This window comes from Aythya marila, assembly GCF_965140915.1.
Source record: "Aythya marila genome assembly, chromosome: Z".
NCBI classification, from domain to species: Eukaryota; Metazoa; Chordata; class Aves; order Anseriformes; family Anatidae; genus Aythya; species Aythya marila.
The window spans coordinates 8,900,276-8,919,725 of NC_139080.1; the positions used below are offsets into that span (position 1 = coordinate 8,900,276).

General features: G+C 45.0%; 1 protein-coding gene across 2 annotated transcripts; it reads right to left on the reverse strand.

Annotated features, from left to right (window-relative positions):
• Positions 1–641: 641 nt before the first annotated feature.
• On the reverse strand, positions 642–17,967 carry LOC309890125 (uncharacterized protein). 2 transcript variants are annotated; one of them, XM_082783698.1, is made up of 6 exons: positions 17,628–17,967; positions 8,364–8,831; positions 5,151–5,291; positions 4,696–4,764; positions 4,049–4,139; positions 642–3,696 (listed from the first exon to the last, which is right to left on the reverse strand). In XM_082783698.1, exons 1-6 carry the CDS (start codon positions 17,680–17,682, stop codon positions 3,489–3,491), a joined length of 1,032 nt encoding a protein of 343 aa, XP_082639824.1. In that variant the 5' UTR covers positions 17,683–17,967; the 3' UTR covers positions 642–3,488. The 2 variants fall into 2 exon arrangements, with proteins under 2 accessions (XP_082639824.1, XP_082639823.1); XM_082783697.1 differs by having other exon boundaries at positions 8,364–8,834.
• Between the last annotated feature and the right edge of the window lie 1,483 nt (positions 17,968–19,450).

Sequence of the window (19,450 nt, forward strand, 5' to 3'; positions counted from 1 at the left end):
TTTTTGCTGCTTGAGTTGGTAATGTTTCTTCACTTATCTGACTTGACTTGACACCGTCATTTTCGCCTAATTGCTCTAAGAAGTCTGGTTGTCTGCATTTTACAAGGTGGCCTGCTAAGCTTTCTTATCACTGCAAGCATATTTTAGTACCACATTCCTTACCTTTAAACAATGTAACTCTGTGAAAAAACAATATTTTTATCCCCACAGAGGCTAAAAACATGTCCCTTCTTCCCTATCCCTTAGTGTAGCTTTAGCTGTCTAAGCACATGTAAATTACAAGGCAAATAAGTGTGTGAGAAACAGGGTTCTACTTCCACTCTGTCTTTCTCGTTGCTGCAGGAATGAAGAGGTGGTCATGAGCACCACATCAGCCCTGGAGAAGACATGCAATACCAGAGATACAGCGTAAGTGAGCTGAGAAATACGGGCTGCGGTTTAGTAGTATGATTTTCTCCAGGGATGCGGTGCTTGTGCTTTGGTGCAGCGTATATCAATGTTAGCACCACTGTGGCAGTGTTGTCCTTGCTTGTCACTCTGTTATCTTCCTGTAGAGTGATTTACAAAAGCCTCCTCAAAGTGCATCCTTTTAAATATATTTATATATATTAAATAAAAAAAAAAATCCAGTGCTACTCCACTTTACAGTAAGTTTTATTTTGATTACGCACTGTTTGAAAGCATTGCATTCAGGTGATGGCAAAGAGCGAGCAGCACACAGGTCGTGCAATTGCTGTGAGTGTTTCTCCACAAGTCATTTGTAGCAGGGTGTGGGAGGTGTCTCCCACTGTCACCTGGTCCGTCCCCATCCCCAAAGGAGAATCAGCTTTTTTCAGAGTCTTTTCTGATGGAAATTTGGCTAACATGCTTTTCAAGACCTCTCACGATGAGGAGTTTTACTTTCAGCTCCTCTGCCTATACCTTGGAAAACTTATTATCTAGCATCCAATCAAAGTAAACAGGTGAGAAGTAACAAAAACCAGCAAAGGAGAGGGGTGGAAAATAGTTAAACGCCTGTGCTGTTTCACAGTCATATTTTTTCATTATCGTGGGAGCTACCATTTAATCACTGCTGTGTAAACAATTGTATTACTGCCTTCGTGTTTATGGGAAAGATTTGCATATTTAGTATGAATTATAGAGAGTCGTTAACAAGTCATCTGTTCTGCACATTCAGCAGTAATGAATGTAAGCACTTGCTGTTCTGGAAAGCACAACACTAGCTGAACTCTGAGTAAGTATTTGCATTTTAATGGCACTGCTAAGCATGCAGTTCCCAAAGTGCATCAACGTTTTGGAGGATAACAAGTGCTGTGTACAGTAAGGTAATGTGCTCCCTGGAGAAAATTTCGAAGATGGGTGTCTTAACTATAAAAAGGTAGGTAAAGGTAAGAGGAATGTAAATTGGCGAGGTACTGTGCACACATTTTGAGCAATTTGTGTGCAGAGCATATTCCCACAAATTGTTTTGTGTAAAACGATGCTTACACATTTGGAAACTTGTCCCAACATTATACATAGAGTCTCTGGATTTGTTTTAAAGTGTAAGCACTAAAAACTCAGAATGTAATTCTGAATGTCATTTGTGTATGCTGGTCACCGGTGAAGAAAGAGTTCTTCTGCCCATGTCTATTACTAAAGTATTTTCCCAAGGAGTGTCTGGGAAAACCCCTAGTAAATAATTATGGAGTGATGTGCATGAGAAAGATGTTTATTTCCAACTCTGTGATTTTATTCCCTAAACTAATAAGGTTTGTATTTTCTTTCTTGAGACCAGCTAAGTAGTTAGTGGTCATAATAATATCTTGTGGCAATTCACTTTTTTTTTTTTTTTTCCAGGCTGTGGGTCCATGTTAAAAAAAAAAAAGAAAAAATAATAATAATAATAAACAAAAGAGATGTGAAATTCCCTAGAGAACTTGATTCTGCTGTAAAAGAAGTAAATAAAATCAAACTGTAGAGAAGTTCAAAGATGATGGAACCAGGCTTCTCTTACGGTGCTCAGTACCAGGAAATGAGACGCACTAGAGCACAGGAGGTTCCCCATGACCACCAGGAAGCGCTGCTACTCTGTGCAGGTGGCAGAGCACGGACACAGGTGGCATAGAGGCTGTGGTGCCTCCCTCCTTGGAGATCTTCAAAAGCCACCTGGATTGGTCCTGGGCAACATGCTTGGGGTGTCTCTGCTAGAGCAGGGGGTTAGACCAGGTGGACCCAAAGGTCCTGCCCATTCTCACCCATTCCGTGAGTCTGTGAAGTCAAAGCTCCACTGAAATTGCATAATATCATTTAGATAAAGTGAAAAGTGTTGTTTGAATAAGAAGGAAGTTTCACTTGTGCTGCTGAAATACACTGATGCAGTTCATACTTGTAATTTCCTGGTGTTCGTATTTCTTTCTCCAGATAATTCCTGATTTATAGCTGTGATTACAGCTTACAGCATCACATGATCCACAAGAAGGAAGGCATAAATTCATTAATATTAGGAAGGTACTAGGGCATTGCAAGTTTCACTGGGAAAAGATCAGGATTGACTGTGACAGCTCACAGATAATTATGCTCATAGAAGAAGTATAAAAGGAAAATTGTGCCTTCTTTCTAGGAAAACAACAACAAAAACAACCACTATATATTACTGCTCTAGTTGGGGGCAGTATGTCCGTTCAGTGTGGCTAGAGGAAATCAGAGTGAAATTGATTTAAAATGGCTAGATAATATCCCCATTGAGCATGACTGTTAACTTGTCATTATACATAAAGTGCGTGTTATAATAAGATTTAATAAATCTTAAATACAGAAATATTTTAGGAAGCACTCTCTCATCAGGTCTCTTGCAGTGATGCAGAGGGGAATGATGGAGTGCAACTTTTTAATTTAGAAAAAATGACTAGCTGTTACTTAAGTGATAACTCAGTGGAGGGAATATTTTGGCAGATAATCTGGTGGAGCCTCTTTCATCTTTGAGTCCCGAAGGCAGTGCTTATTAGTGATGTTCACACATTGACAAAGTAACTGACAGCCTTCTGTGTCTGTTGGCAGCTAGTTTTAGCTTAAACAGGGTGTAAGGGTCACCAGGACTTGTGTTTTCTCCTTACATCTTGTCTCCAAGTATTTACTTTCTCATCTTCTCTGTAACTGGAAATTCAGGGCAATGGACAGTTGCATCTGGCAAGATATTGGCTTTACTTTGCTAAACCTGGGCTTTGTTATCTGTTAAATCCATTCTGGAAAAGCTAAGCAGTGAGTGCCTACACAAACAAAACAATCTGCTCTGCTTGCTTCAACCCTGTGCTGCATAAGGTGATTGTTCTTGAGTGTCAAAAAAAAAAACCTGTAGAAAATAAAAATCACCACAAAACAACAGCGCTTACAACTCCCAACCAAAATGGTAAAGCCTGGGAGCAGGTTCACTACGGAGGCATCCTTCTTCCAGGTGAGAAGGTTGGCAGGTGACAAGGGATGAAACAACAGCCCCGTTGTTTTCAGAGCTAGTCCACTTGGTAGTTGGCATTGTCAAAAAGCGGAGTGACCGTCCCGTCTTTCCACTCAATGAGGATCTCTCCATGCCTCAAGGAAGGGGAGCGAGATGGTGGAAGGTATGACTGGGGGCCTCTTCGTAAGGGAGATGGCTCTCGTAAGTCAGCTCTGCTGCTGCTGGCTGCGGGGTTCTTCAGAGCTGAGAGGATTTTCTTCTTCCTGGGAGAAGGGAGATGAGAATATGTGATTGCACCTGCCTGTTACGTGGTTGCTTCTCCACATGAACTGGATCAGCACCCATCATGCTCAAATTCCCTAAATCTTCAGGGGTTAAGTCAGGCATGTAGGGAAGAAGGAGCCAACATCAGCAGCATGGGATAGTGAGTGGGAAGGAGAAGCAGGAATGCACAGAAGAAAAATCATCAAGGGTGGCATCGTTGGGTGAGCACAGCCTTCTGCTCAAAGCCCAGTGCCTCAGGTGTGGGATTGGGAAGGATGCTGAGATCAGGAGTTTTGTTTTCAAACACCAAAGCGGGAGGTAACAGACTGAAAGAAACTTATTCTCACTTACTTGTTGTAATGCACATTGAGTGTCAATATTATTAATCCCAGTATGAATGCCAAGGGGCTGAGGACGAGCATGGCGGTCTTCCAGTTGGTGCCTGAGAGGATATAATAGAAAACAATCATGCCATGCCTATCTCCATGCTTGTGCAATAGCCACTGTTGCCACAAAACCAACCAACAAACAGAAACATCTAGTGCCCCTGGAGACTAGTAGATAACAGGAAAGCTGCTTTGTTTATTACATCCAGACCATACAACTGCTTTACACTGCACAGCATCCTTCTGTTGAACTTCACCATGGAAAGGTTTTATTTATTGCTTGGAAGATGACAACCATTCAGGCCTTCCCACTGTGCAGCTCTCTGATAAGAAGGGCTGGGGGAAGGCACTCATGCTAGTGAGTGTCCATATTTCTTGTGATGAACTGGGACAAAGTAGTTGCACATTTTCACTCACTGTTGTACTCTAGGCATGGGGAGATTTGCTTTCCAGGGAGTTTTTCTGATGGGTAATTTGGTGACCTTTTTCCCTACTAAGCATCCTCAGTGGGATCCAGGGAAATATAACTCTGCAGACGAAGGGAAGGTCAAAGGCACTGATGAACCTCCATCCACCTGGTCTCTTCCTCCTCTGCCTGATCTCTGGACCTACCTGCAAGCCTGGCCCCAGCAGTTTTCCCTCGATTTCCATGGTGCTTTTTGGAGTGATTGTGGGACAAATCTGGGGGAAGAAGCAGAGAGATTTGAATTATTTGAATTAGGGGAATTCTGGTTTCCTCCTGGGGCTGAATTGTAATACTTTGTATGGGCCCAGAAGGGAAAAACACTTATTTCCCAGTGTTCCCCAGCCACAGTTTTTTTTTTTTTTTGGCTCCTGACATGTCATGGCTGTGCCTTCAGCCTAAGATTATGGCAATAACACTGAACCACTTGCCAAGGTAAACATTTCAACATATCATATGAGACCAAAGCCTCAAAATACTCCATAATATACATGGGAGTTCTTCAGAAGTACGTGCTTACCATTATTGAAAAAAATCTTGAGTAAACCCTAGATGCTGCCCACACTCCTGCTGTTCTCACATATGCATCCAGAAAAGTGCTCACCCTCATTTGCTGGGAGATATGCCTGTTTGGTCTTCACTGGAGACACTGTGCTGTTAAAGTTGTTAACCAGAAGTGGGTCACTCAAGTCCACGGAAGATCCCTTGTCCACGGCATCAGTCTTTGATGAATCAATGGTTTTAGCTTAGAAGGAAATAAAGCAAAGTTGTGGGTGGTTATCATTTATGTTTTGAACAGAAACTTGAATACGGTCACTGTCCAGCAAGGGAAGGGAACCCAGTCCTACCCTATGAGTCCTCACCCTGCAAGGCAAATGGGATGCAGTGCAATAGTGATCACCTCCTTCAGTTCTCATGGATTTCAGAGTAAATTAATTTCTCAAGATTGAATCCAAAGCCAGAACAGAGTTTATATTCTGGTGGGGAATAATATCATTAGTCTAGAAAGTATGTATGCAACACCAAAAGTTAAAGGATGAGGTAAGAAGAAGCAAGAACTATAGAGTATCATGGGTATTACCAACACAGCAGATGAAGAAATGGGATTAAGAGGGAGACAAGTAGTCTGTATCTCTTGCAAGTGAGTGAGGTGGGTATGATTTCAGCTATAAAATGTTGAGTGCTTGAGAAATCTAGATACCAAACAGTTGTTTAGGTTGGCTGAGAAGGTCACAGCTGGCAGACCATCGTGTGTCCTCCAGAGAGGTTAGAGAGTTCTGCTTTGCTCTAGATATGGTTGGAGTGCAAATGAAGGGGGGGGGGGGGGGAGATAATACCTGTCTCAGGTGGGTTTTCACTGACACTGCTGCTTGCAGACACTGCTGCTGCAATGCCCAGAGCTAGAATATGAAGAACTGCAGAGGATCTGACCATGCAGAATGAGCTCTGCCCAAGTCAGGCACCTCTATAAGGCAGCAGGCTGCCAGGGGCATTTGCCTTGCTAGGCTTATTGCAGAAGCAGGGTGTGGGATAGCAACTACTGCTAGAGGGGAGGTTGTGGGGCATCTTATGGCAGCAGTAATCACCTGTCTTCTGCATTGACGTATGCAGCAAGATGAAGACAGGTATGCAGGGCTCTCCTCCTGCTTACCCCAACCTCTTCCCTTCCTGCAGCACGAGCATCCAGTGCTCACCCCACCATACATGGGGCAGCAAAATGCAGCTCTGCCTGGTTCTGCTGGCAAGCTCGAGCTGGCTTAGACTAGAATTGATGCTCTGGTTAGGACACAGCTTTCTTCTCTGAATGGAGGGTGAGCTCTACCTGCAAAAATCTGTATGAAAAAGGGAGATTGTACATGGGTGTAATAATCCTGAGCAAATTACATGGCAAAGTAAAAGTTGTCTGTTGATGGTAAACTGAAATTGCGGATAAGAAAGGCCTAAATAAACACTTAGGACTTTGAAATTGTTATTGACTTGTCAGAGGTTCACTCTGGTAGACTCTGAACCGTGGGGTTGGTAGGAAAACTGTCAGTTTGCACAAGACAAGCTAACTGGCACAACCTGATTCAAAGCCTGCTCTCTGTTTACCCTTGCAGCCTTATTTGGGGAGCCTGGCTCCAAGGCAGCTGTGGACTGCCAGGAACATTGCCTTGGGGAATGCAAATGCTCTTTTCACATGCCTTTTTCCCATATCTTAAATGTTCTACGCATTTCCTAGCCTATATTTAACTAGCCTATTATGGTATTTAATTTTTATTTGCTGTATTTACCTTCATGCTAAACAAACATTAACACTTGTGACTACTGGTCTGTGATAATTACATGTTAACCTACTAGTTGGCTAATTAAAAACCTCAGTAAAAAGGCCATTTTGTCTACATGACAGCCAAAAAGCTACTACAGCTCTTCCTATTTCCAATTAGATGTAACCTCTCAGAGTCAGAAGTTTATACTCATAATCCATTTGGTTATGCCTACCAAATTCAGCACATTTTTTCTTTACTCATTTCTGCAAAGCTGAAAATCTCACTTAGGCTATCTAACCTTCATACAAGAGAAATAATTTCCCTTGAGGAAGGTTGGGAGCCTTGTCATCCACAGAGTGGACAAACACGGAAAATTCATTAAAAACACCATTTCTTTTCTGGTCTCTGGAGTGGAAGGAGGGAGGGAAGGACGAGAGGAGGAATTGAGTGTTATTTTTCAGGTCTCAGGTCTGCACACCACTGCATAAGAGAAGACCTGAAAACATGTTCCTTTGCTTAATGGAGTAAACAAAATAGGAAATCTAACTGGATCACAAATTGTCACTGGTCTGCAGTGGGCTCCACTGGCAATCTGACAAATGATGATTTGTCCCACCTGGATGCAATGACCATGTCTGATGTCTGATGTCTGCCAGCCTGGATCTTCGCCTAAAACTAAGGCAAGACCAGTATTTTTGCCCTTTTTCTGACCAGCCTAAGTAGAGGGCAGTGAACACTCAAGAAGGCAGAGATTAGATTCATTTTAGCAGATGCCAAGACCACAAAACTGATAAAAATGAGATTTTCTAATGATATTTTGGTGTTATGTTTTGGGCTTTCTTAATGCAAAGGAAGGGCAGCGTTTTAACTGCTTCCCACCGTTCGCTGCATTCACTAGTCTCTTTCAGGTTACATGAGGCATCAGGAGCAAGGTTCACGTTTGAGGATCACGAGAACATGGGATGAAGGTTAGAGCTGTGGTTTCATTAGCAATAGGAGCACTGTCGGGGTCTGGCAGGAGACAACTGCAATGTGTTGCTGAGAAACCAAAGCAACAATTTCTCATTTCAAATACAGCAGCTCCTCAATAATTCATGCAAGTTTAAAAGAGGTTTTCAGCTGCCTCCAGTTTTCTTATTACTAAAAATGACATCCCCAACTACAACGTACCAAAAGCCCTGTCAAAGCCTTAGACACCTGATGTTCATGGGACTTTGAAAGCTCTTTTGGACCCGGGAGGCTCAAAAACTTCACGCTATTCTTAGCTCTGGGCACCAATTCAGGTGAACTTTCCAAAATACTTTTGACTTTTGGCTGTCATCAGAAATGCAGCTGAGGTTTACAAGGCTGATCCTTTAGGGTGTTTCATGCTTTCTGGAAAACACTCAACAGCAACTACTGGAAAATAGAGGTGGAGTACAGCTGGGCCGACTGCGGGATGTTTGGTATATCTCCAGGTGGGACTGATGTTACCATGAGTTAGAATGATGGATGCAAGCCTGGTGTTAGATGCCTTGGATGATGCCTAAGGTTAGCTGCTATCTGCTGCTAAATCTACCTCATCTTACTTTCATATATCCACACCCGGGTGTCTACAGCTTCTCGCATTGCTTCGCCAGGCCTCAGAGCTGCCGTCTGGGCAGCAGCACAGATGGTTTCATCCACTAAAGTCTTCCACCTGCTGAATTTGTCCTTCTCCCTCGAGACGAAGACCTTGTGGCCTCCTTCCTTGGTGCTGAGGTGGAAGCCCAAGCTTTGCAGAGTCAAGTGCCCCTTCTTGCTGCAGGCCCAGGCCTGGTGTTCCCAGTCCCCGCAGGGTTTCAGTGTGGCCAGGGCGTGCTCCCGTGCCCTGTGGGCCGACAAGCACTGCTTCGTTTGGAGGCTGGTGATGGTCCTGGTGGCGGGGTCCCAGCTCCACTGCTGCTGCAGAGAGCGAGGCTTGCAGTCGGTCAGGCCGATGCCATTGGTCTCGTGGTGGGAGACGTGGATGCACTTTTCCAGCCGGGTGTTCCTTATGAGGAAGCCTTGTCCCTCGGCTACTGTGGTACAATCAGAGCACGGTTTAGTACGGTACATCTCCAAGGCAAACACCTTTCCTGAGCATCAGACATTAAAAATGTCCTGGAAAAGGGAGATGTAACCCACTGGTCCTTTCCCAGAGGGGCTTGACTAGATAAACCATCCCACCAGCCTCCTAATTCCCCAGAATGACATTTCTTTTAAATTCTGAGTGTACAAATAAGGGGAGTGATACTAGAGGGAAAAAAAAAAAAAAAAAAAAAAACAATGAAAATACTATGTAGTTAATCCCTATAAAAAATGGAAAAAAACTCAATGTCCTTGGGAAACCGTACTTTTATGACATATCTGTCTATATACATTTAATTCACTATTTCAACTGGTTGTAGCTTCAAATAGATACCCATCTTTCCCTCTCTCCAAAATAATCAGATGTTTTTTTCCCCTATCTGTTTCAAAATTTCTTTATTTAAAAAAGCAATTGAAACCCCTGAAACCGCCAAATTCTGTTCATCTGAGACTAGTTAGGCCATCTTGGACTATTGTTTTCATTAAGTGGCTTCTTGTGATATTACAGCAACATCAGCATAAAACCATACCCCATCAAAAGCCTGGAAGTACTTGGCTGACAAGACTCACAAAAGTATTAAAGTAAACTTGGATACAGCACACCTGACACTGGTCTGTGCTCCCCAGACACCAATTTACTCTTTGTATGGATCCCTTTGTAAGAGACATTGCAGCCATCCCAAAACAGACGTGCAATTTGAAGCAATTTCAGTAGTTGCTTCTTGCTTTTAATAGCAACAGGTCCCAACATCTCTGATGATTTGAGATGGATATCATCCTGTTAACTGGACAATCACACCCATTTTCAGTACAAAATCAACTGGTGTGGCTTGCGAACATCCTGAGCAAAATGTTAAATGCAAAACCATATGTCACTGACACAGCTGTACCTCCCTCCTGTTGTGTATTTTATGCCTAAGTTGCAGGTAGGGGGATAGAAAGAAATGGTTCAGCTTTTTACAAGTTCTGAGAGATCTTTCAGTTTTAATTACAGTTAACAAATGGCAACTTTCAGCTCCTGCAGTGACATTTTTTCATCTTTTCCCCAGGAATCACAGTTTTAAAACCCCCATCAGCATATAATATTGGATATAAAGAGGAGACTGATAAACAATATCAGACGAGAACAATGAGGTTTATCTAAACATCTGTTTCTGCAGCATTTCCCCTCTCAAAGCAAGGAACAATACTTTGCTCTGACAGCATGTATTTTGCTCACTACTTGAAAAACGTAATGACAGTGTAAACAGGAGCCAATACACAATAACAAGCATAGGAACAATAGCTTAAAAGAGCTCCTGTGTTTTCTTTCAGGAAATTCTAGGGGTCTGCTAGATTAATAGTGCTGCTGGGTTGCTAAATCAGAAACAGCCTTGGGTTTTCTGGTCAGGTTCAAATGCACAGGGAGAGGCAACCAGAAATCATGGTATGGCTCCTGCACCTGCTCCAAGAAGAGGATGGATGTGTCCATGCTGACATATTGTGCTTCACAGTCCTGTGATAGCCACTGATCCAGGAAATTCCTGCCAAATTCATGTGCCTAAATGGAAATGAAATTTTTGGGAGGTCAGCGAGTAGCTCAAAACTCCAGTCCTCTTTACCCTGCTTCACAGCCCTGCCTTGGCTGCCCTTTTTACATTTACATCGGTTATTGGCCTGCTGGCATCCACCAAGTTCCTATTTCTCATACCTGAAAGTGTCTGTTAGTAATTTTTTATGCTCTCTCTAGGTTGCCCTTCTAAGTCTTTTTCTCATGTGTTTTAGTTCGGGTTTTATTATTAAACGTGCTGGCATGGGTGTGATTTATTTTCTTTTCCTTGCTTGGTAATGGCTGTCCATTTGAAGCTTTCATTTTTTGATTTTAATTTTGAAGAGCATTACTCTTTAACCTATCCACCATATTTGTGTTTTGTTCCCTGTCTGCAGCCTCTGGTAGTGTATAAACCCTCTAAAAGGATCACCATGCTATCCACACATTCATACCCATTTGTTCTCTACCAGCTTCTTTCCCTTTCTACCTGCTTGCTTTGTCTTACGCACGTCTCAGTTTTCAGAGATTGACCCCACTGAAAATCCAGAGCAGTCTGTCTGCCAGGGAAATACATGTGAGCTAGGGAATTTCAGCCCTGCAACCCATGTGCTTTCCTTTAAGATTTGTATAGCTCCCCAGTAGCATATGATACCAAGTTATTAATAGATTTCTATCTTTACATCGTATCTCATGTCCAAAAGTATAAGCACGACTATATAGCTCAGGAGCAGAGGTCTAGCTAAACTCTTCTTGGTTTAGGAAAGACCACAATCCTTCTCTGAACCTTGATCCAAGCAACTTCCCTACTGGTGGTGTTGCTTTTCATGACATCGATCTCTGTAAAGTTGGCTATCAACAGCAGGATTTTCCCTATGATCCTATTGGACTTGACGATCATGAAGGTCTTTCCCAACTTAAATGATTTTGTGATTCTATGATTCATGTGATCCCTGCCAAGATGTGAGCCTGTGTCCATTGCATGGATTCACCATCTGCTACCTGTACCTTATTGCTTTCCTGAGGTTGACACATTGCTATCTAAATGAGTCACTCATGGTTAGATACAGGTAACTGGCAGCGATCCTTGTGCCTGCCCTGCAGGCCGTAAGCAGTATAGCCACAAAGAAGGCAGAAGCTTTTCCACCTTGGGATACACATCAGGCACTGAGACTCCTCAGTCAGGAAGCAAAATGACTTTTTTTTTTTTTTTTTTTTTTTTTTCCCTAGCACTGCCAAGTCCCAGCAGCCCTTCAAATAAGGCCATCAGCCGTAACATTTTGGAAATGTTAACCTGGAGCAAGCAGAGCATGGCATCCAGCTTACACCCTAGGGATGTGAGCTCAGTGTCTCTGGAAAATGCCAGATTTACTCGTGGAGCTGGAATAGATGCCTGCTTCGAGCTACTCATGCTCGAACATTTTGGCCTCCTTGTATTTTTAGGAACAAAATAAACAATTTCTAGCAAAGGCACATGAAGCCAGCTTGTTTTTCCTATGATACTGTCACTCTGTCTGGTCGCAAGAAAGAAAAAAAAAAGCAAATGCCTCTCTGTGGCATGACCACCCTTGGGACATGCTGTTCCTTGTAGTAAAAGGAACTACTAGCAAAACCCCTGCCATGTTCCTATCCTAATTAAGGTAATGCCACCAGGAGAACCTTAGTTAGCGGTAGCCCCAGTCTGGCTGCAAAAGTGTCTGGTGTCTGTTCTTTCTAAGCAGTGCCTGCAGAGGCTTGATCAAAGCCATTTTTCATATTATTTGGGGCTGGGTGGCTCACTTTAAAGGCTCTGCAGAGGCAAGGGGTAAGTCAGAGCTGAGCGAGCACAGGCTCCCAAAACACTCTGGGTGACTGGGGGACATCAGCATTAGCTTTGGCCTCTTCTGCCCTCCCCAGTCTTGTTCCTCAGTCTTACAAAATGCTTCAGTTAGCTTGATTTCTCTTGCCAAGAGGCTGTTTTCAGTAGAGAGGAGATGACTACTGAGTCACACTAAGGAATTCACCTCCTCCTGCCTCTACCTGTCCTGTAAGTCAGGCATCCACCTGGGACAAACACAGCATCTCCTGTACAGGCTGCTTCATGGGGATCTCCCACAGCATCAGGAGGGATAAGGGTTTGGAAGACCCCCATCCTCTCATGTAGCCCAGCCAGCAGGTCTGGTCCCTGTCCTTGTTCTAAGCACATTAGAGAGGGCCTCCAGCTCCTATCAGAAATGGTCCCAGCCCAAAAGAAGAAAAAAAAAAAAAAAAAAACAGAAAATGCAGGGAAAGGCATCTTTAGCTGCTTGGACATTGTGGTGATGAGGACAACACCACTCCCTGCCCTGTTATCAATTATCTGACCCTCGTCTTCCAGGCAAGCACAGCATCTGACCTTGCCACTCTCCTGCCCTCGTTGCTGGCAGCAGTGCCTAACACTGGTAATGCAGAGCTACTACCCTTTTCTATCCAGACCCCTGATCCCTTACCAGGATTCAAATTCAGGACTAAATGTAAAAAGGGGCTTTCCTACCAACTCAGTGTAGCACATCTGCAAGACCAGGCAGTCTAGAAAGATGTTGAATGAAGGCAGAAGGGACTTAAATGTGACTAACCACAGCAGCAGGCACAATTTGCTATGATGGCCTGAGGTTATCATATCCTGCCATGAGCAAAACCACAGCCCAGTGTCTCTTCTGAACAGGAAGCTGTTTCTGTGCTGTGCTGGGCCCTTAGCCCTGGCATGTTGTTTCCATCTGCTGCAGAGGGTCTGGGCTTGATGGAAATGAGAAGATGCAGTAGCAGGAGGGAAGCTGCAATGAAGGCAGGAGGGTTCCCCTGCAGATGGAGCTCAGTGCAAGGCATTGCCCTGTGAGATCACTCACAGGAACATCATATTTAATTTAACTCAAATAAGCAGCTTGAGGTGTGGCAATTGATGGACAAACATAAATTAGTGAGCAGAAGGCTTGAATGCAGGCCAGAAACAGCTTCTTATGAAGAGATCTCCCTCCATACAAGAGAGCGAGTCCCAGCAACGCAAGAGACCATGCCGGGGTCGTGGGATGAGGAAATTATGAACAACACTTGCTGTCATAAGAGGGGTGTGATGAACCAGATACATTTGGTCAAAGGCAGGAAACCCAGATGCACACAGGGAAGTGCTGCGACTGGCACTTTCTTTAGCGTTTGTGGAGAAGCCAGATCAGGACTGTAAAGAACTTGCTGTGATAGTGAGAAAGCGGACATGTAGCAAACATTAATTCCTTCCCAGCAATTTACACACCAAATTAGATCCTTCCTCAATGCCAGAACAGGGTTTTACTAAGGCTCTCCTAAATTATGAAACATGGTTTGCCATGGGCCCAGTTCCAGCCTCATACCACCCTTGCAGCAAAGCAGGGTCCATAACCCACTGTGGAGACAGATGGGAGGGAGGAGGAAAAGTGAGAGCCATGGTGCTGTCCACTCCATGAATCTAAGGCATCCTTTCTCTAGAAATGCCTCCTTTTTTGCAGTCATGTTAGGGTGTAGAAAAGACTTGAATTACTTTCCGAAATCTGGAGGTTGTTCGAATCATTATAGCTCCACTGAAAGCCTGCATGTTTATGCAGGTTTATGCCCAGCCCACAGCAGTCAGCAAGGCATGGACTAGGAACTCAACCCAAGAGGATGTTGGGTGGCTAGTAATGATTTTACAGCATGGCTCTTCTCATAGCTGCCTGTGGGAAGTTCCTAAAACTGGTGTGTAAAAAAAGGTCTGAACAGACTGTTTGCCAAAAGAGTAGGGCAGGGTCAGGTGTTCCCAAAGGAAGGCTTGTTTTGTTTTTAAAGTATTTTGGCTGAGAAAAAAATATGCTATCAGCTATAGCTGTGATTTGGGTCCCCAACAAACTGCAATGTGGTAAAGAGGGAAAAGCAACAGAGCTGCCTTTCTGTTTTTGTATGACAGCTTGAAAATCCACCTGGCTGATTTTCCAGTTACTTTCTGGATTCATCCTCCACTCCATGGCTTCCACCAACAAAAGGCAAATCAAGACTGTTGCTCTCAAGGGGTCTCTTAGAAATGTACAGGTGTCAGGATGTTTCAGTGTAGGTTTCTCCTCTAGAGCTGCAGATCAATACCTCCTACATTACTTATTTTAGTAGCAGGTCTTCAGTTTCCACATAGGATTCAGATGTTGCTCATGTTGCCCAACTGCCAAGCCAGGTCGTTGATTTGTGGAACTGTGATTGTTGTTTGCACTGATTTCATTTTTTACTGTTGTTTTTCACCCACAATCCCTCCTGCTTGTCCTATGGTGACAACTCCAAAGTTTTGAGAACTTTTGTCCTTTGATTAATAGGACATTTTTTGGTGGAAATTAGCATCTGGGGAAGTTTTTGAAATCTTTGTCATTATTTAAATTCACCTTTTTGTAAAATGGAGAACAGGCAGACCTGGAGCTGGTGAACAGCTACCTGGCAACTCCAGGTTTATGGCACACTATTTCCATCACTTCAGACAACAGATCAGCTCTCATCAAGCCATGTCATTTTTATAGAAAAGTCAACAAAGTCTACAGGTAATACCAGTAATTAACTGGTGAATGGCTTGTCAGTGCAAGTACCTGAGTGCAAATACTTCTTGGTCTGCACTCAGAATACTTTCCAGTAAAATGGTAATCCAATACTATTTTCCAGCTGTAGCTTCTGGCAACCACATTGTCCATTAAAAAAAAAAAAAAAAAAAGATTATTATTTTTTATTTTTTATTCTTTTTATTTTTTTTCCCAATCATTGCTGTTTTTCTTTTAGGAAAATCTCACTTTTGGTTGACCAACAAGACTTCATTGCTCTCCCTATTGATACAAGGGCTACTTTTGACCAAGTATCTCAGCAAAAGCTTCAAGAGAGCAAGCAGTCATAGTAAAAAAATGAAAGTTTTAGCACGGAAAAACCCATGAACAGCTGATGGGAAGCAAAGGAGGTCAGTGAGGCTGCCATGAAGCTGATGCATGTGGGGAAAACCAGTCCTATGGCAGAGATCTACACAATCCAGAGAGGTCTGGAGAGAATGGGTAGGGGTTGACTGGTTAGGGACTGGTCCCAAATGGGACAGGGTGTCAGGGGAAGGCTCACAGCGTGCAGGAGGAGGTGGCTCTGCACACAGCAGCCATCCATCCTTGCCACCATGCAGGCAGAGGGAAGAGATCTGGTAGCCAACAAATATAATTAAATAGGGTCAGGAAATTCCCCAAGAAAATAGTTTGAGGCTGGAAAAATGTATGAAGTAGGAAAAGTTCCAGATACGTTTGTTTTTTTTGCCTCTTCCATGCACGTTGCTTAGGGTTGCTGCAGGGGAGTGGGGTACGAGGGGTCAGGGAGCAGCCAGCAGCACATGTGGCCAGGAGGAGAGCAACCCCCAAAGGATATGCATGAGAATTGAGAGGTCTTCTCGTGTGTGGCTGTTTCATTCAGCCTCCTTGGAGGCTCATTTCATCCATCAATGTTAAATGAAGCATTATTTCAGCAGTTTCTGTCTGCTTGTAAGCGCACGGATCCTGCTTGTGCCTGAGGCTCAGTTCCCACTGCACACCTTATGGTGCTGGGGCAGCATTAAACTTCAACATTTCAGCTCCCCCCTTCCTCGTAGGGAGTTTACAAAGCAACCACTCTCAGAAACAGCTTGGGCAATTCCAGGATTTCCTTTTTTCAGCAGGAAAATGAACCAACCCTCTGATGTTTGTCAAGGGCAAGCACCTCTGTCCTGCCCACTGCCTTAAGACTGCAGCCCCGGGCAGGATGGGATGGGGAGAGGCTGCAGGAGGAGATTGGCCCCAAACAAAGAATGTGTTTGCTCTCTGCTCTGCAAGTGTCTGGGCATTGCCAGACACTGCTGAGATAAACTCCTTTCTTGCAAAACACCTTTGGCTTTATTAGGAGTCTAGCAGAAATGTAGCAGCTGATTGTGTGATTGCATCAAATGTATTTCACTGGAAAGGAGGTTTGCTGGGAAACATCCTGTGACCATCCTTAATTTACCAAAAAATCATAGCTGTGGGGCTCCTGTTGTGTAACAACAGTACAGCACCACCGTCTGCTAACACTGGACAAGATCATTTTTAGAGCAAAGAGAAAGAGCGAGATCCCTGAGGCTGTACTGCTGCCCCGACAGCCCACCAGCTCCTAACCCAATCCACTGTAACTTCTAGGAGATGCACCTACATCCTCACTCCTCACTAACACAATGAAACACATGCACTCAGTCTGGGACTTTATCAAAGAGAGACTGAATTCGGTGGATTTACTTTAGCTGGTAAGATTTATGGTTTATAAAAAGAGTTGCCAGTCTGAGGTTTGTCTTTAGAGAATAAACATCCCAGCTGCACAGTCAACATTGTTGTTGTCCCCTGGTAGAGACAGCCTGAAAAACTCTGAGCACCCAACCTGCGAAACTGCAGGTCTGTTATCCACGCAGCTTCAGGGACTGAATGAGCCCTGAAGCACTGCAGGGATTTGTTTCGGGGAGTCCCTTTTCCTCAGGCAGAAGGGCAAAATAAAAGGGGAATTATTTGTTATCTCAGGGGTTTTGCAGCCCTCTGCCCGTGATGGGGTGGGAGGGACAGCGGGGCTATTCCTGGGGAACATGGCTCTGGCTCTGCAAAATGCTGCCTGCCAGGATTTCTGCTTTCCTCCTCTACCCATGCACATCAAACACCAGGCTGTTTGGCTTCCAAATCCTCCTGCGCCCTGCAGGATGCAGGATTCAATCGATCTTGGCCAAAGATGATCCACTATGGTGCTGAGTGCCACAGGGTCCCCAGTACGTCCTGCTCCCCCCTAACCACCATGGGAGCAGGACCAGCACCGCGGGGTCCCCCATCCCACTGTGCTCTCCCAATGCTGGGGCAGTGAACACAGCACCCAGGGATAGCTTGGTGTCACCTCTGCCCCCAAACAGGTTAATTCACCCTCTCTTCCTTGCATTTTTTCCAACCTGCTTTTAAAAGCGGCCAGGATGATGCCACAGTCTCCCTGGACAAGCTGTGCCAGTGCCTGGCCAGCCTGTCTCCTGTGCACCCGTGTTTAATCCTGTTTTAAATTCTGCCCGAAATGTACCTGCAAAGCACTTGTTTTACAGCTGGTGGGTTCACAGCTTTGCAGCCAAAGCAACATTTCAGCAGAAAACCGGGTTAAACTCTGGGAGACAGCTTGCTTCCCTCTTTCTGGCTACCCCGAAGGAGGAGAAACTTACCCTCAAGCCAAGGCAGGAGGCAAATGCAACTCAGACTCAGCCTGAAAAGCTCCATTGTGTCCCAGCTCAGGGAGGGAAGGAGCCTCCAGAGCCTTCTCTGTCATTCAAAGCAGAAAAACCTGCCGGGAAGCAAAAACTCCTCTTTTGTCCTAGCGCTGGAGACTTGGCAGAGGGCTTATCAGCAACGGGCTGGTGTGCGGACACAGCCCCCTTGGAGGTTATCCCTTAGGAGCGATCCCGTGGTGAGCTGGGCTGGTGTGGATGCTGGACCAAAGCGCTCACAGCCTCTGACCTCTGCTCCTCGGCACTCCCCGACAATGAGCACCGCATGCTAAGGAGGCTGGCGGGCTGCCTCGGCGGGGCTGGGACTGGGGGAGGATGCAGGGCTTGCCCAGCAAGGAAAGGCAAAGTTCGGAGGGGCGTGGGATGCGTCTGCCCAAACCCTGTGCTGGGGCGGTGGCTGCCACTGGGTCATCGTCTCTTTAGGGATAAGGTTTTTTTCATGCATCAGTATGGGTTCTGCACAGCACAAAGCCCCCCTGTTCCTCCCTGATGGGCAGCAGCGAAGGCTGTCTGGTGAAAGAGCAGCAGGAGAGGCCTGAGAAATAATTTTACTAATGAGATGCTCACACTCAGCCACATCCTCTCGTGTTTGCCTGTCCCACCTGCCTGCTGATGTCTTTCCCAGCTGGATCCGTTATTAACCCTGGAGGTGCCTCTTGCATAAAAACACATAAAAATGATGGCTTCACGTTTCTTTTAGGGGTCCAGTCCAGGATGGCACCGGCATCAAACCTTCTAGCTCTGCCCATGAGACCAGGAGCCACTTGGAGAGCTGCTCCTGCCTGGCCGTGGCGCTGCACTCAAGGAAGGCGCCGCAGAAACGGGTTTAATGGATTTTCCCATGACAACGTGCCAAGTTGCACTGAATACCAGAGATTTTTATTTTAAAAAAGCACATATGTCAAACTTTCATCTATATTACTGCTTTGCTTCTGGGGTTGGAAATGTGAATGCTCTCCACAGCGTTTGCTGAACGTGTCTCTCCTGCAGGAGGAGCACATGGAAGATTCCCTTCCAGTGCACTCCAGGCAGATGGAGAGCATTACATCAAATGTCTTGGAGGAGAGGCTGCTCTCTCTTCTACCACAAATCATATTACCACTCCTTCCCCTGGAACAGGTATATCACTAGGGTTTCCCCTCCTGGCTCTTCAGTCTATTTTATGCAGGGAAACTGAGGCACAGAGTGGCTGTTGTCTGCCCAAAGCCAGGAATTCTGTCCCTGAGCTCCTGAATCCCGAATTTCTCCCAACCCACTGGATCACTGTTGCTTTCTAACACCCAGAAAGCCTTTTCTGATCAATGCCAGGAAGGTGTCCTTCTCCTGCCATGCATGTAGTTGGGACCATGCTGGGGCAGTCCCCGGGTCTGAATCCAGTGAGGACTCAGAATGTCTGTAGAGTGACAAATAGCATGTGTGTCCCACTCTTTTCCTGCCATTTTCAGCTGGATTCCCAGTCCTGGTGTGTTCAGCTTTGCAGTGCCTCAACTAGCCACTGAGAATTTCACAAATCACAGAATCACAGAGTCATCTAGGTTGGAAAAGACCTTCGAGACCACCAAGTCCATCCATGAGCCTGACCTACCAAGTCCCATCACTAAACTGCATCCCTCAGTGCCATGTCCACATAGCTCCTAAGCTCCTCCAGGGATGAGGACTCCTGCACCCTCACCTCCCTTGGTGTCCCCCCAGGAAAACAGCTGAGTTCACTTAATTTGTCTAGAGCTGGACTGAGGAGAGCCTAGCTCAGAAACCCATGG

Coding starts and splice junctions, on each gene's coding strand:
- LOC309890125 (XM_082783697.1), bottom strand. CDS start 17,682: ATGGAGCTTTTCAGGCTGAGTCTGAGTTGCATTTGCCTCCTGCCTTGG. Junction 4,765..5,150: donor ATATCTCCCAGCAAATGAGG/GTGAGCACTTTT, acceptor TTCTTCCCCCAG/ATTTGTCCCACAATCACTCC. Junction 4,140..4,695: donor TGCTGGGGCCAGGCTTGCAG/GTAGGTCCAGAG, acceptor ATATCCTCTCAG/GCACCAACTGGAAGACCGCC.